Source organism: Caloenas nicobarica, chromosome 3 (genome assembly GCF_036013445.1).
Source record: "Caloenas nicobarica isolate bCalNic1 chromosome 3, bCalNic1.hap1, whole genome shotgun sequence".
Classification (NCBI taxonomy): domain Eukaryota; kingdom Metazoa; phylum Chordata; class Aves; order Columbiformes; family Columbidae; genus Caloenas; species Caloenas nicobarica.
The window spans coordinates 115,805,491-115,821,717 of record NC_088247.1 but is presented as its reverse complement, the minus strand read 5'-3'; the positions used below and the strand labels follow the sequence as shown (position 1 = coordinate 115,821,717).

The following is a 16,227-nucleotide window of genomic DNA, read 5'->3' as shown; positions in this document are numbered from 1 at the left end:
TAAAACACTGTCCCTGGTTGGCCAGAGAGGTGGTGGATGCCCCATCCCTGGAGACATCCCAGGCCAGGCTGGACGGGGCTCTGAGCAACCTGAGCTGGTGCAGATGTCCCTGCTCATGGCAGGGGGGGCACTGGATGGGCTGTGAAGGTCCCTTCCAACCCAAACTGTTCTGTGATTCCCTGTGGGCACCACCCAGGCAGGGGGAGCCAAGGCCGGGGCTTCCTCACAAACAGCAGCTCCCACAGACCAAACCAGAGCAGTCGCTGATGCATTTGGTGTTTAGGATTTGTCTAGGTTTTTTTACCTTGCTCCTGGCAGATGCATGACTTAGGATGGCTGCTCTGAACAAAACAAACTTTACTTATTACAAATAGGCATTTTTTCACAATACTCCAGTCAGAAGATCTTCACACCAATTGCCTATTTTGCACCTCCTTCCTTCAGTGGGCATTTGAGGTTTGTGTACTGTTAAGGAACATTAAGTTCCTAATAATTTCTGCTCATTTTGCTCTGAAGGAGACTTGATGTCAACTCTGCCGGTGTCACTTTTCTGAACCTGCCTTCCCAGGGATGAGGGCAACCCCATCTAAGCCCCATTTCCTTTGTGCCTTCTCAGATGATCATTACTGTCAGTTTTGGCAACCAGCTGCGTACATGTGTGCCACTTCACGTATCCCAGTTCCCGTTGTCTATGGTTCCTATAGTGCCTCCACTCTTACAGCCCCCGCACTTCTTCACAGGACTGTGAAACAAGACCAAGTGCCTTTATGGACTTAGATGTATCGTAGAGTACATTCATCCTAGCCGATGCCTCGAATTTTCATTTGTGAAGGTCAGCTTTTTCAAGTTGAAACTGTAAAATTTTTATATGATCAAGACACAGTTGTTCATTTTGCAGAATCCACTTAAAGAGGTTTCCCCAATCTCTTCCTCAAGCTCCAACGTGGGAAGTGATACGCTATTTTTATATATGAAAGATTCTCCTGAGCTCTCTAGATAAAACGGATTTCAACTCCTCCTCATTTTTCTTTTCCTAAAAGCGAGCACAGCGTGTAGTTGTTGCCGTGCTTCCTACTACGGTGGACAGGAACATTTGATCTCTGTAATCAAGCTGTCAGGAAATCACCTGCTTCAACCAAGCTACATCTAAAGAAGAAAGTTTTACAAATCAAGTTTCTACAGTACTTCCTCTGACACCCATTTCGTTCACTAGCCAAAATACATTTCAAAGCAAATAAAAACTGATATTAGATTACTTACACTTCTTACCATCATTACCATGTAATACAAACATAATTTGGTCTCACTCACATTTGTAGTTCATATATTTTAGCCTGTGGCCACCACGTTGTACACGAGTTATATTGCATATGAAACATTAACAGAAACTTGAGCACTGAACTCTCAAGGACCAACAAAAAAAACCCCCTGGAAACTAACCTTTTAACCCCCAAACTTAATTCCATTTCCACTGTGTCCTAATCTTCCTGCACAGGATCTTCCCCAGGCATTCAGGAGGCTTCTTTCTGGCCTGGCTTATAATCACAGAAACCCCATTTATGGCTTTTTTTCCAATAAATAACAATGCGCTTCTGTTAATTTTGGATTATTGAGCTTTTCTTTTCAAAGACCAGCCTTACTATTTTTTTAACAATGCAAAAAAAAAGAAAGTCAAGAACAAATGCAAGTCTCCTTTTTCAGCACATGGTTTTGGCACATGAAACTATGTGGCTCATGGAGATCGGCTTTTGTCTTCCACATTACCAGGTGCTTCCTCTTCTGTTGGACAAGACCACAAGGAAATAAAGTGAAGTCCGCAAACCATTAGAAAATCTTTGGCCTCCTTTCACAGATTTTAATGTGAGGTCCAAATCCCAGTTGTGAGTTGCGCTGTTGCCAGTTTATTGGTTTTTTGTTGTTGTTCTTGACAGTGATGCTAAAGTGAACCAAGGAGACTCCACAGAGTACTTTTTTTGCCTCACGCAGCGTTGGCCACTAGCAAAGCAGCTTCGATTTGACCTCGTGCCTTCATCACTATGTCCTGTATAAGGTCCCACGCACCTTCTGCCGCCCCTTTTCCCTTTCTCTGCCCACCTCTCCTGCCTGTCGGCTCAGAAAGAGGCAGCGTAACATGTGGCTGACTCAGAGCTACACATATTTTGACCTGACCCTTCTGTCGAATCTCCTTGAGGTTGGCCAGCAGGTTCAAATTACGAAGGTGGGCTGACAGAGTGATGGATGCACAGCGTGGTCATGGAGCCCTTCTTTCTTTAGGGGGAAGCTAAAAACGTCATCAATGTTTGTTCCTACCACATTCTCTGGGAGAACTGGATTTCAAATCCAAATGTCTGTTTTCACTTGATTTTTGATGCTTTTACTTAACTTGTCCCTTGCTGCCAGTGACAGCAAGGCTAAATATTTCCTGTTTTTTCTTATTTTCTGGTCTTTGCTTTTCTCTAGATTTGTGGTGCTACTCCAAGAGAAAGGTGATCTCATTCTGTAAATCATTCCTCAGTATACAGGTTTGAAGTGACAGGCTTCCTTTATTACTTTTACAAAGTGTCCAGCTGTGCTTTAATGCCTGGTTTTGGTTTTGTTCTGTTTCTTGTTGATTATCTTCTTGCACTTTGTCTGTGTTTTGAAGCAGACTCTACTAGTTTTACTTCCTAATTTGATAAAGAGCTCATCTGCTGCTTTAATTTATTCTGAATAAAAGTGGCTGTTCAAGTCCAGAGGCTTCGGTGAGGCTTCATCTCTCTTGCTGTGCTATAATGTAACCATTATAGAAACTGAGGTAAGAATGCAGAGACGTGCACCACCGCTTCATTACTTCTTAGAACTTAAAGTATTGTTTTAATACTGACACGCTTTATTTCCTGAAAGTAAAGCTCAGAGGGTGGATACTTTTGGGGTTTTTTTGACCAAAAGTTGAGTGGGGTGATCCCGTGTGCTCAGTAAGAAGAATTTAAATGCGTTTGCAGCCAGACAGACCCACGGACATTCATGCAGAAACAAGCACATCCCTACAAGAAGCATTTTAACACAATGCAGCTGGAAATTTCTCCTTTGACCAGGATTTTGAGAAACTTTCTGCTCCAGATGTGTGAGCGACACTCAGTTAGGAGCTGTGTGCAAGGGATACGCGTTTGATATTGAACTCAGTGCGTCGCTTAACAGCACACCAAGCAAAATCATTCGCCGCAGCTCAGGGAAACAAGATGAAATCCAACATCTCTGTCACCTCACAACTCCTGTTTCGGACTCAGGAGTATAAAATCTTGTGAAACAGGGTTAGGGTGGATGCCCTACACACGTCCTATAGTTCCTGAACTGGGGAAATTCCTTGCAGAGACAAATTTTGGAGCTTCTTTGCGTAAGTCTAGGCAACACAGTTTGCATCTATGAGGTTTCTGTCCAGTCAGGCCCACGTATGTGACAACACATATTCAGGGATTGGATTAGTTTGTTACAGTGATGTGGACAAAGTACAAAGAAAAGGAATAAACTATTTGATACCTCCACTAGTTATAACCCATTCAGGACTGCTGGGTTTTATTTGTAACATGATATAACTTTGTTAAGAAACATATAGCAAAGTAATTTGGCTACTTCACTTGAAGGCAGACTAGAATTTGGAGTTGCAAATGCAAAGCTGGGGCCCTCAGATGTAATAAAGCAGAACAATTTAATTTAATAGTTGGAGACAGGAAAGGCAGGCTTTTCATCACAGCTCACATCTCCTTTCTGATACTTCTTTAGCTACTTTGCGTGGTGACACTGGAGGTGCTTTGGATAAAGACATCCTGACCACACAAAATTTCAGGCAGCAAATAGCTAAACCTTCAGTTTGGGAGGTTTCGGTGCTTTTGGGTACCTGGTAAAGGACAGAGGAGCTGGGAAAAGGCATAAGAAGACTTACATCCCTCTCCTATCCCTTTTGACCTAGATGAGAGGACAACCTTAAACAATCAATTTGATGCTTTAATGCTTTAACAAAGAATTTGTCTGGGAAGTGGCCATATAGTGGAAAAAAATACAGCCCTATATCGACCATTCCACTTGCATTTCAGAACTTTGCAACTCATTTCTACAGTCAACAGAAAAAGAAGCTGAATGCACCAACAAATAGAAACAGAAATTGTTATCGGAATGACTACATGCAAAAGGAGAATAGCGTCTGAAAGCCATTGTAAAGGCTGGAATCAATCCACTCAGATACCCCACTATTAATCTCCCTGAAAGACTGGCTGATCTTTGTAGGTAGCATAAATAAGCCTGCAGTCATTTCCAGGCATGCTTGTTGTTTCCTCTGCATACGAAGAGGCCCCTTCTTTGACTTCCAGCCAGTAAAATAATGTTTTTTCCAGATAATGAGCTGCTTTACATGAGGAAAATACTCCAGCATCCTGGACCTGTCTAAAATGCATTCCATGTACTCCCGGCTGCTCAACACCCACACACAGTTATTTCCAACGCTAGTTCCATCGCATCTCAAAAAACTCTAATTCAGTGTGATTGCGACCTTCTCTCAGCCAGCTTTCACAGTTGTAACTCGATGGGGGCCAAATCATAAGACACGGGACTTTTGAGAAATGAAACTTCAAATATGCATTCATCAGCTGTTGCCAAAGTAACCACCAGTAGTAAATCCCTGCAAGGTTTTTGTCTTTATTCCTTGAAGATGGAAAGCGAGTTCTGTGCGTCGTGGGTACGTCCTGGCCGTTGTAGCAGGATAGTTGTCTTCCCACCAACCACTACGGGAAATCAGGAAGCCAGGACTCACAGAACAGTGGTTTTCCGACTCAGAGATCATTTGTCTTCGCGCCCACACAAAGCACGGCGCAGATTTAAATGTGACAATTCGAAAGTACATATTTTGGCAAAACAGGCCAAGTCGGTGACTAAGTAAATCCTGGACTAGATTTTCTCCACAGGTTTTATCATCTCATTATTTTTATGGGTTTTGACCTGCATGGTGGCTTTCTGCAGCTCTCCGTGGGTAATGATTTAGTCCAAACCAAAGTTGTTTTATTGCACTCGAGGTGTGATACAATTTCAGCAGGGCAGTCTTCACAACATCCTCCTCTTCAAACTCTGTGATACTGATCCAATTGCAACAAAGAGAGTTTAGGATACCTAAATTCACTATGAAGCTTTAAGAATAATTGGCAGGAACGTTCTCTCATTGGGGAAGTTCTGATCTTCAGGATGCAAAATAAGGAGGAAAAAAAAATCCATTCTCATCTCTCAGAGTAGCTCGTGCTCTGTCAGCAAATTCACATTTTGGAGAGCTCGAGATCTGTACAAAAATCAATGCAGGTTTCCTTTAGGACAGAATTTGCACTTTTAAACTACATCTCTTAATACGTAAATTTAAGTTCCTTACTGTTACCCTTCTTCTGTATATTCTACCTTTAGCCTTTCCAAAAATTTGACATAAAGCAAAGGCAGCTGTTTCTGTGACGAATGCATCTTCGCTTACCAAAGCAACTTCCTTTGCTGTCCAATGTAAATTTGGGGCCTCTGAAGAAAATCAGCTAACTCTAGTGATAGATTTGTCTTCCTTTTAAGTGTCATTGGTCTGCTACACCTGTTTTGATATTAATATATATAATTGATGGCTTTATAGCCATCGCCTTGTGCAGCATCCCTTGGACTGGGTGGACTCCACAGAGGCCGTACCCAGCACACTGCCGGTCACTGCCAGCTGGTAGGACGTGCGATGACACGGTCAGTCTGGTCTTCTGGGTTGAGGTGGTGATGATCCATACGTGAGGCAGATGGGCTTCCACGGAGCTAAAGGGTTGTGGGTTTTATTTAATTATAATCAATTAAAATGAAACCCCTGCTAACAAAACAGTTATTTTGCGAAGTTGAGCACTTGGACACCAAAACAGAGAACAATGAAAACTGCTTCCCTTCATGGCATTTTCCTGTCAGAGCACAGCTCAAAGAAAAGCATCCATTGATATAACCGAAACAAATGCCAGAGCTGATTGATTTTCTGTCCAACATGGTTTTGGTTCCTAGGCATTTGTATTTAGTTTCCTCATTACAGAGCTTTAAAATTCGCCAAATGAGAAACATGTGAAAAAAAATGCTAACTTGTGGTTGGTTTGGGAATTCCTGACCTTCTTTCTCACCTCCGGCCGTCAGGACACCCTTCAGAACAATTCTTGATCGACAGCAGAGGCATCGTTCAGCACCACACATCTTCTTGGGCTCTCTCCCCCGTGGTGCTGCTCAGTCGTTACTTTTGCATAACTCTTCAAGGAAAAGGAGCGACAGCTCACGCTGCCCCAAAATCCTGCTCAAGCCCAAGGCGTCCGCTCTCAGGGCAGCTCATGCACCCACTCCCCTCTTTGGGCATTGACCTAAAGGAAAAAGCAGCCAGGGGAAGGAGAAGGGGAAGCGGCTTGTGCTTAGGGCGCTTTGCACTGCACAAGTGTGATTTTAACTCTTAATCACCTGTAGAAATCTCAGCCAACCTGAGCCAGTCACTTTGCTATTCTTAGTCCTTTCGGTAACCACTTCTGCTCAGACTTGTATTTTCCACGGACAAACTGCCAACGCGTCTGAGCGGTGGTTCAGCCACACACGTTGCAGGCTGACACGGGTGGTTTTTGTTGTAGTTCAGACTTAAAATATCAAACTCAAGGTGTCACAAGTCAATACAAACCTTATCAGCCTCAATTGTTGTTTCCTTCCTTCCTTGTCCCAGAAATAGAAGAAGGTTTAAGTACATCAGGCAGGATTTCTGTGCAAAGCCAAGGGATTTGTGCGGTGCCAGGGAGCACGTGGGATGCAGTCCAAGAGCGTTTGCCCATGAAAACGTGGCAAACGGCCTTTGGGTCGGGTGTCTCTTCGAGAAGGGGATGGGAGCAAGCTCCTGCACGGCTCAGATCCAGAGCTGGAACAGTGCTGAGCAGGGATTACTCATTTGCTAGTGATGAGGAGGATATAAAGTAATAATAACCTTAAGTGACATTAATCTAAATTGGATCCAGAACCTCAACGCAAATATTGCCATTCGTAACACTGTACGTCAAGCACAAAACCCACTGCCCCGCAAGACAACAGACCTTTCGGCCACCTCGTCTTCCTTTTCTCAGGAATATAGGAACGTAGTCGTGCATGGAAAGGTACATTTTTATATTAGGAGAGTGGCAGTTTCTTGAAGTATTCTACAAGATAATGAAAATTACCATCAGAACTACTATTTTTGTTGTTCTTATCACAGCTACAAAACTGAGGTTGAAGTATTTAACTCATGCTTTAAGACAAGTGCAAAACAACCTAATTACTTCAGTAGTTTAAAATCTATATCATATATAACAGAAGTTTCTAAGACTTTATTAAAAATACACAGTATTTAGCTTGGTTGTTTTGTTTGCTAAAAAAGTATGTGACAGCACAACTTGCTTTTAGATACTACTGAAATACGAAAAGAAGAAAAAGCCAACTTGTTATTAATTGGAAATAATACATTTAATGTTTAGAAGGAAGGAATAATTGAAAACATACGTGGCTCTTCATCTCTGGTTGTCTGATCTTTCTCAGTTTTTAAATAAATCAAACCCTCTTGTGATTTCCACTTGTAATATTAGATCTTTAAATGTCTGGCTTACACTCTAGCATGAGCTCTGATGGCTGCCAACTTGGAGACAAACTACTTCATCCCAGACCTCCATAACTTACTAGAAAAATTAGTTCTGTCTCACTTTTAACAGTCATTTTTTAAATGTGTTATTTTACTTAATTGCTGTCACTTTTGCTAGATACATTTAGTGAAAGAGAAACATAAAATCATACTTTAAAGTTCAGAGGTTAGAACTTCTAGATCCTGTTTTTCTGTTTCAAAGGATGAGATGGTCAAAAACATCCTTTGTTTTGTTTACACCAAGGGGAATGAATTGCAAGGAATTCTAGATGAGACGTGACCGCTTCTTGCCAGACTTCCAAGATATGCTGGTGGTGAAAGCACAGAAAGCAATCACTTCAGATTTGTTAACATTGTTCTGGAATTATGGAGATCGGATGATGGGCTTTGAGCTATAAGCAATTAATAATCAATAACTTGATTTAACAAAAAAGTGGGGATGGAGGGAACTGGATTTAGACCTAATGGTTTTATAAACAGACCAAAAATTTCCCATCTAAGATGCCTGCTGGGACAGATCTGGCAGTTCTTCCCAACCAAGATGCCCCCTCAGGGCTCAGCAACTTGAGAACAAAACCAACAACAGCAAATAAGAACAACATCTGATTAGATAAAATTATCACACATCAAGCATTTTCATGATAACAAATACACATTACCACACAGCAAAATAATTTTTTCAAGCAACAGCTGCAATCACCGTCAAGTCTGCCTTCATATTTTTGTGCATTTTGTCTTGCTATGACTTCCAAGTGCAGGCTGAACTTCCTACCTGCAAGACAGAACGTAGCCAGCACATGTACACTCGAAGAAAAAACACAATGTAACTTATACCTTCTAATTGAAAAAGAAGTCATCACTATTCGTGACTTTAAAAAATTTTTTTTAGTTTTTATTTTTCAAATTAGTCCTCCAGCAAAGTTACTGCAAAGGAGGGATGTGTTGCAGAAGTACAGAAGTTCTGTTGGAGGGTTTTGTACCAGTGAGTCATTCCGCATATCTGGGCATTCCGGAGGAGCGGACATTCACCGGTGCCACACGTTGTTTTCCGGTAAAGTTAAAAAAGCATCAGGCCAAAAAGAAGAGCACTGATAGTTCCACTGCCAGGAAATCAAACACAGGAGGCAATGCCCACTGTGAGTGTACACACAAGGAACACTCCTGTGGAACCGCATCAAATGCATCACAACAGAAGTATTTGGTAGAACTTACCAGGGTTAGAGGATTCAAGAGACAGTACAGTTTGTCGCTTTCATCCCTCACCCAATTTGCTTTTCCATACAAATTATTAAAGTTATAGGAGACTGTCTGTGGAGCTGGTATTAAAACAGAATTTGTAAGCACACCAACGCAGAATGAAACTCCCTGTTCCTACAACTACAAAAAGATGCTTTTACAAAGTGAGTACCTACAACAATTCATCCTACCCAAGATGTATTTCTCAAAGTTAAAACAATTATGAACTTATCCACATCCCCACCGACAAGGTGCAATATTTTAAGTGCACCAGGAGTTCTCCCGTTACCGGCCACTGTCACAGACCAGGCACTGGGCTGGCTGCTTCCTTCATTTGACTTCTGTTTCTGTTTACACCTTTTGCTTTTGTTCTCAGCTGTCCAGTTTTTCACACGCTTTACACAAAAAAGCTTCCCCTTCCGTCACATTAGTATATCCAATCTCTAAATCCCATTCCAGGTACTGTCCCTTGTGCATTTCGTATGCCTACAATACATAAACCATAAAATGAATCACACTTAGAAGTCCGTACAAATAAATGGTGCGTCTAAATTTTACCTTTTCAGCTTGCTGTCACTACTTAGTGCCTGGAAATCATGCCATAGGTGCCGGTCTTAAGAAACTGCATTGAAGACAACTGCTTAGTTTTCCATGCCACAAATTATAAAATTAATTTAATCTCTCATGATGGGAGAAGCTTGTCTCCTTATCCACTGTCTGTATCAGATGCATACGTGTACACTTTTATCACTTTTGTATGACACTTCACATTCTTTTAAGCAGTAGCCACTGGCTCTCCTGTTTGATAGAGATGCAGGAACATTTTCCTTGGTGGAAAATTCTGTTTCCCAAAGCGTCTGTTTTTCCTTCTTTATAAATTTGTAGCTTGCTGAATATCATTATGCTGGTCTCGACTGTACAGCCACATTCGGAAGCTTCTTGCCACTTCCAGCAGGCAAATTTTCCTTGTTCTCCATCATAGCTGGTCAGTTCAGACTACAAAATGTGGGTTTGTTGCATCCTGGTGTATTACTTGAAAGGCTAACAAGCCACAAAAGCTGGATCAAAGTTATGTACGATAGACAGTAATATTTCCTCAGCTTTTTCTGTTAGCTGCTTGAAAATGAATCTAAGATGGTCAAATGTTTATGAAGAGCAATTACATTTAAATGCTTGAGATGCAAATATTCTTCAGGCCCATCATTGCAAAGCACTCTTGCAAAAATCATCTCCACCTGCATTTCTAGTTTGTCTTCCTTAATTACTTGGTCCGTTTTGGCCATTGGGTGTACAGCCTCTCATTTCTATTAGAGCTGCTACAGCAGACACTTCAGAACAAACCAAACCAACCCTTAACACGAAACAATCCTCACACTCCAGCAAAGAAAAAGCCTTTTCCACCTACTGTATTTTCCCTGCACCATTGATACCTTAATTACCGACACCAATACCAACATAGCCAAACAACAGGGTTTCTCAAATTGTATCATCTAGATCTGTCTTTGGCCCTTCCCTTTCCAACACTTGCAGTGCTGGAAGACTTTGTATAAGTGTAACGATATTAATGCGAATGCAATATTAATAGCAAAAAGTTGAATTTTGATGTAGTTTCATTTAGGCGCAGAAGAAAACACAGCTAAGTGCCCAAAATTCCTTCAGGCCAATTTAAACCGTTTATTTCCAATATATATTAATGAAACACTTCTAAATGGCAATATTTCCATTAATTAGTTCTATGATCCAGAAGTCTTCAAGTATTTAAAGGAGAAATTAATGAAGCACATACGTAATCTTTTAAAAATATACAAAAACCTTGTATACAAAATTTCTTCCATTTGTAGTTATATTACTACCTTCTTTATCAATAGAGATATGCTTCACGGACTTCTGTGGAATTAAAAACATTAAGACCACTCAGCAATAAACTTCTGCAGAAGTGTTCCTCTTATTTATAAATACAACCATAATTATGACGTTTTGTAGCCATCTTCAGCACTTCTATTGTCTTCAAAAGGTGCCATGATACAAAACAAACTGCCCCCAAACCCATTAATTGCTTATTTCCGATGTGTAGTTTTTCAATAATAGTACAAACCAGTATTTGTTGTGGCAGAAGAAAAGAGTGATTATTTCTCTAGTTACTTCAAAACTCACCACCATAATTGACTTTTTGGGAAATTTTAGGTGGATGGGAATCAGAGCAGGGTGTAGTACCTTTAGCACGTTACCAGTTACAAGAACTGAGACTAAAGCGAAGTCTGAGTAAAAACAAAGTTCAGTTATTTGAGTTTCTGTTTTTTCCTTGCCTGAAACTCTTCGGTTTTATTTTTGACAGATTTTATTAGCATTGACAAGGCAGGATCTATGGCTTTCTTAGCAACCTCTCCTTTCTTTGCCACCTTGTTCTCCTGCCCCTTGCTTGCCTCCTGAAGATCTTGCTCCTTTTCTTCTCTTCGCCGAGCTTTCTCTTCCAAGATCTTTTCTACTGCTTTTGTCTTCTTGAAATTTGGATCGGAAGGATCCAAATTAAACAGGGGAGAAGTAAACATGGCTTGGAATCGTTTATCGGCAACATCGACCTGAAGGCAGAAAAGGAGTATTTATTTTCAGTGACCTTTACCCACGATATCAAAGCTTTTAAACACAATAAAATATGAGCTGCCTAAGGAGTCACAGCTCATGAGATTGTTCATCATCCCTGGAACTGCTCCAGTCACAACATCCCAGTGAGCGTGCAGGAGAGAGCCAGAAGATACTATTGGTATTAATTATTATTGGTAATAAAACAGACAAGTGAACACTTGTACAAATCCTGCCTGTGCCTCTGTCGGCAGGCCGAGGAAAGGTTTGTTGTTGAGAACGAAAGCAGCAGTGGTACCAATCAGAACAAACATACCAACGAGTATTTTAGGCAATGAGTTGTGCAAGGCCTTGCATAACTAGTGTCTTGTTATCTTACACAGAGTTTGAGTCCATTCCCTTCAACACTGTATCAGAATATCTCTTGCTTTTTGAAAACAGCCTGTAACTCCCTAAAAAAGTAGATCTAGTACTTCTCCTTCAGATAGAGTAAAGGAGGAGAAGGATGTGAAACCACCAAATTTGTCCTGGAAATCATGAATATTAACAAAGGTTCTAGCTGAGTACACCATTACCTGGAAGTCATCTTCTAGTAATTCTTTCTTTTTCATTAAAAGCTTCTTTTTCTTCTTGCTCAAATTCTGTTGTTCTACAATCTTTTTATAATTAAAATGTTTTCTGGCATCATCCTCATCATCCATCATAAGCAGGGCCATTTCAGCCTGTTAAAAAGTAAGAAAGTTCACATACACAAAGAAATCAAGTTTTCTACGAGAAATATGGCATATTGTTAATAAAGCCTGTATGAGTCTACATACATATAAATGAGTTGCAATAAGGTTGTCAGAGGTGTTATTTCATCCATAACAACATTCTTTTAACATTGAGGTGTAATATTAAATACAATAGTTTATTTCCTTTTTGTTACATATAGAATAAATGCAAATGCCCACATTCAACTTTCAAACATACTAATAATTTAGTATGAAAACTGTACACCATAACTTAGAAATCCCAAACAGATACCATTTTATATTGATATTTAAAGAGCAAAATAAAAAATTAACATATATTCATTTAATAAATCTAGTCAGTTAACTCGTTCTGAGAAAGAATGAGAAGCAAACACGCAATAGCAAACAATTCAATTTTCAAGGTTAAAAGCCTACAGGAGAAGGTTTGAACACACGCATGTTTCATACCATGCTGATGTTAAAAGTAAATGTTCAGCAACACCCAACACACAAACACACAAGGATAGTTTTAAAGGCAGAGAGACTATCAGCTCAACCAGTTTGGCTTCTGTGCCCCTACATTTCAGTGTCACCTGACGCCGCTAAACTGGGTTCAACTAGAACCTTCCAGAAAGATATCCTGGCATGATCTCAAAACATCAAGGCATGGACCTTCTACCGTTCTCCTTGACTAGTTTTTGTTCCAAAAGCTCTCGCTATTATAATGCTACAGTTTTATCTTATTGCCATCCTATGGAATTCAGTAGTCCCACTCACAAACATATAAATATTTGCAGAATTCAGGCAATGCAACATCTGTACCTCTTAACATTTTAAACCACTTTACCTTCTGTTTTTCAACCTCGTCTTCATCCTCTGAGGTACTTGCAACTGATTCTGGCTTCTTCTTTAAACCTAAGTGCAAATATAAGACATGCACACATTTATTTGAGCTTATGCATGAGAGCATCATTTACCTAGGAATAGAACCTCTAAGTGTGTCTCTTCTTCTTGTAATTAATACTTAAATGCCAGGTGCAGAAAAAGGCTGAAATGTTAGGAAAAAACAGCTAGACTTAAGGCAATACAAATCCACTCAATATTTGTTTACCTTAAGGAGGCAGCAATATTCAAGTGGCATAAACAAGTCAACGAAACAACAGAAAAAACTATTCTACTGCATTTTTCGTAGAGAGAAGTATTACAACAATGCAGGCAAACGTGAAGTTGCTCCACTCCCAGAGTGTTTTAAAGAGAAATTAGTTTATATACTCATAAACCTAACTGAAGTGTTCTGCAGTTCTCAAATTGTTCATTCTTAAGAAGACAATACAGTAAATACTTCAGAATAAATGGCAAATGCACATCTCTTCTCTGTATCCAGTCTGCCAGCTGCACAGGAGTATATCAGTCAAAGAGAAGAAGAAAAAAAAAAAGGACAGTTTTAAAAATTTACATGCAAGGCTAAAAGACCATATTGTGCTGTTAACCATGCTAGAGCAAAAAGCCCTTGCAAAAAAGACACGAACAGAATCACAGGAATGAAAATATCACTGATTCTGAACAGACTGAATTGAATATTCCTCTGGTGGAGCCTTCTTACTCTCTTAGAGTTTACTTTAGATGCACAGCGCTGATTAGACAGGCATAGTGAATAGTAACAGCATAAGACATTAGTCAAACACAAATTTTGATGAAACAGACCCATTTAGCAAGCCTACGGCATACAACGATTCCCTTTGGAAGGCCTGCACACCTCAGTCTGGAAGGAGCAGGAAAAGCAGAAGGTTTCCTGACCTGAACCGCACACTCTGACCTTTGAGCTTGGAATTACATTCCCAGGCAATTTACTACAGTCCCCTGGGGGTACTCTTAAGGAAGATAATTGGCTCCATTTCGTTAAGCCAGATTTGTAGTCGGACTAGGAATACAAACATGCCAGAAAAATGTCAAATTACATCGCTAAGTATACTCTGGAACAGGACACATTTCTTCAAGAACAATTTTTCCTCCCTTGACTATTCTCTTGACTATTTCTAAATGAATTCCAAGCTGGAAAAGGATTTCTAGAAGAAACAAACCACCACCACCAAAATATAAACTATCCAGATGAGCAATGTCACCAGCTCAAGAACTAAATTGTTGATTTAGTAGTTCCAGAAAACGTGCAGGAAAATCAGATTCAGATATAATATTGTTACCTAACCTATACAATTTATATGCATGTGTAGAAGGGAGAAATAAACGCCTTACGTAAGACTTCAACAACTATGAAATATTTTCTTTCTTCCCAGACCTGGCTAAACTACAGAGGATGAAACAGGGCACAGAGATACAAATTGGAGACAATTATTCTAGAAGTTAAATCAGTAAATGGCTTAGCCTTCCCACCCAACCCTGAAAGAAGGGCTCCTCAAGTCACCTTTCCGTGTCTTTCACTATATGTAGAAACCCAGAACTGAAGATTGCTGATCTTCGTGCCTTCAGAGACACCTGCTGCTGCACATGGGGGTGAACCAGCTGCTAGCATCAAACTATTTATTTCTTCCTATGACCCTGTGCAGCTAATAAAAACAGCCCGGTACCTGAAATTTACTGAGCGCACTAAAAACTTTGCATTATGCTGAAAATAATTTGGTTTCAGAATTCACAAATACATAATTTTCTCTTTTTCCTGACATAGTCCTTCTCCCCACATATATTCAGCTCTTTCTCAGCTCCAGAATTTAGCTTGCAACATTCATTTTGCACATCAACAACTTCCCAGTGCAAACAGTAAAAGCTTATCAGAATTTTGAGGCTTCAAGTACACAGACCGACCCCAGGCTAAAAACTCCTCTCACAAGACCTCTCATCTTACTCAGCAGCTTGAAAATCAGTCTCAAAAGCCTTGCAAAGACCTGTATCTTCCATGTACCGGTCCCAAAACTATACGCAGGTTTTGCTGTTAGCCTCTTATGTCCCTGCAGTCATACTGCTACCTTCCAGCATTAAAAAGCCATCAGTTACTACATATATCATAAATTAGACCACGAGAAGGCACCGAATGGTTTGGAGCCTATAGGAGTTAAAATAACCTAACGTAGCCCTTTTCCTCAAAGAGAGATCAATAGAAACTATGTTTAATAGTCTGAAATATTCTGAAACTATTCAGTGATCTCCAAGAGCAGGATGTTGCTCTCGTGTTAATAAGCAATTATCCTATTCATCTATTAATCTTCCAACAGTTTAAGCTACAAAAGTCATCCTGTCTTACGTGAACCTTTTCTGAGAGCCCACAGAAGCAAATGCAGAGAGACAGAAACTGGCCAAGGCAAATGAAAGTTTTACAGCACTTTTTGAAACCATATGCGCATCAATGTAAAAAAAAAAAAAAAAAAAAAGACAAATCATGTTTTTCTTGATGACATCAAACTAGAATCAAGCTTCTGAAATGCAACATCAAGGCTCATATATATGCAGCATTTTACATTTTAGCCTGTGGTACTATTGAAGAGCCACAAAGGGATGATGCGCACACGAAAACTTTGTGCAAGGCAAGCACTGTCATGAATTTCAGGAGTGCAAATTTGCACACACCTGCACCCCGCGCACACACTCTTTGGGCACAGCAGGCGCAAAGAATTTGCTCTACCTCGCCTCTCCCAAGATGAAGCATCCACAGAGCAGGAATCACTGCCGGCTTCACAAACAGTCTTGAGGAACAAAGACAAATCTGATGAATTTACGCTCGAGTAGACCTGCCACAGCTTCCAGTTTTCCTTTCACAGCACTCAAATTTGGCAGGCCCTTTGTCTAACAGCTCCTCACGCTCTTGCTTCCCTTCAGTTGCCTCTGTTTGTCAAAAATAAACTTACACAAGACACGTACGCATTACAGTCAAGAAGTGAATCCAGTTTGGGAGCAAATAAACCACTGCAAAACCCTAACAGTACTACTACATCCTCACAGTTTCTGCTCTGGTCCACCTGCATCTGCAAATATATCCTATCATATGCTTTTTCAGCATAAGCTAAG

At 40.3% G+C, this 16,227-nt stretch overlaps 1 protein-coding gene across 3 annotated transcripts in view; it reads right to left on the bottom strand.

Moving 5' to 3' along the window:
* Nucleotides 1-7,584: 7,584 nt before the first annotated feature.
* ESF1 (ESF1 nucleolar pre-rRNA processing protein homolog) overlaps nucleotides 7,585-16,227 on the bottom strand; it is a 34,007-nt gene continuing 25,364 nt past the window's right edge. For 2 of the 3 annotated variants that reach the window (XM_065632509.1, XM_065632510.1), the window contains exons 12-14: nucleotides 13,058-13,125; nucleotides 12,052-12,198; nucleotides 7,585-11,475 (exon numbers count right to left, since the gene is read on the bottom strand). In XM_065632509.1, coding sequence (XP_065488581.1) covers nucleotides 11,176-11,475; nucleotides 12,052-12,198; nucleotides 13,058-13,125 — 515 coding nt within the window. In that variant the 3' untranslated portion in view covers nucleotides 7,585-11,175. Of the gene's footprint in view, nucleotides 11,476-12,051; nucleotides 12,199-13,056; nucleotides 13,126-15,844; nucleotides 16,063-16,227 lie in introns of those variants that run through there. The other variant, XR_010606020.1, reaches the window with a different exon arrangement.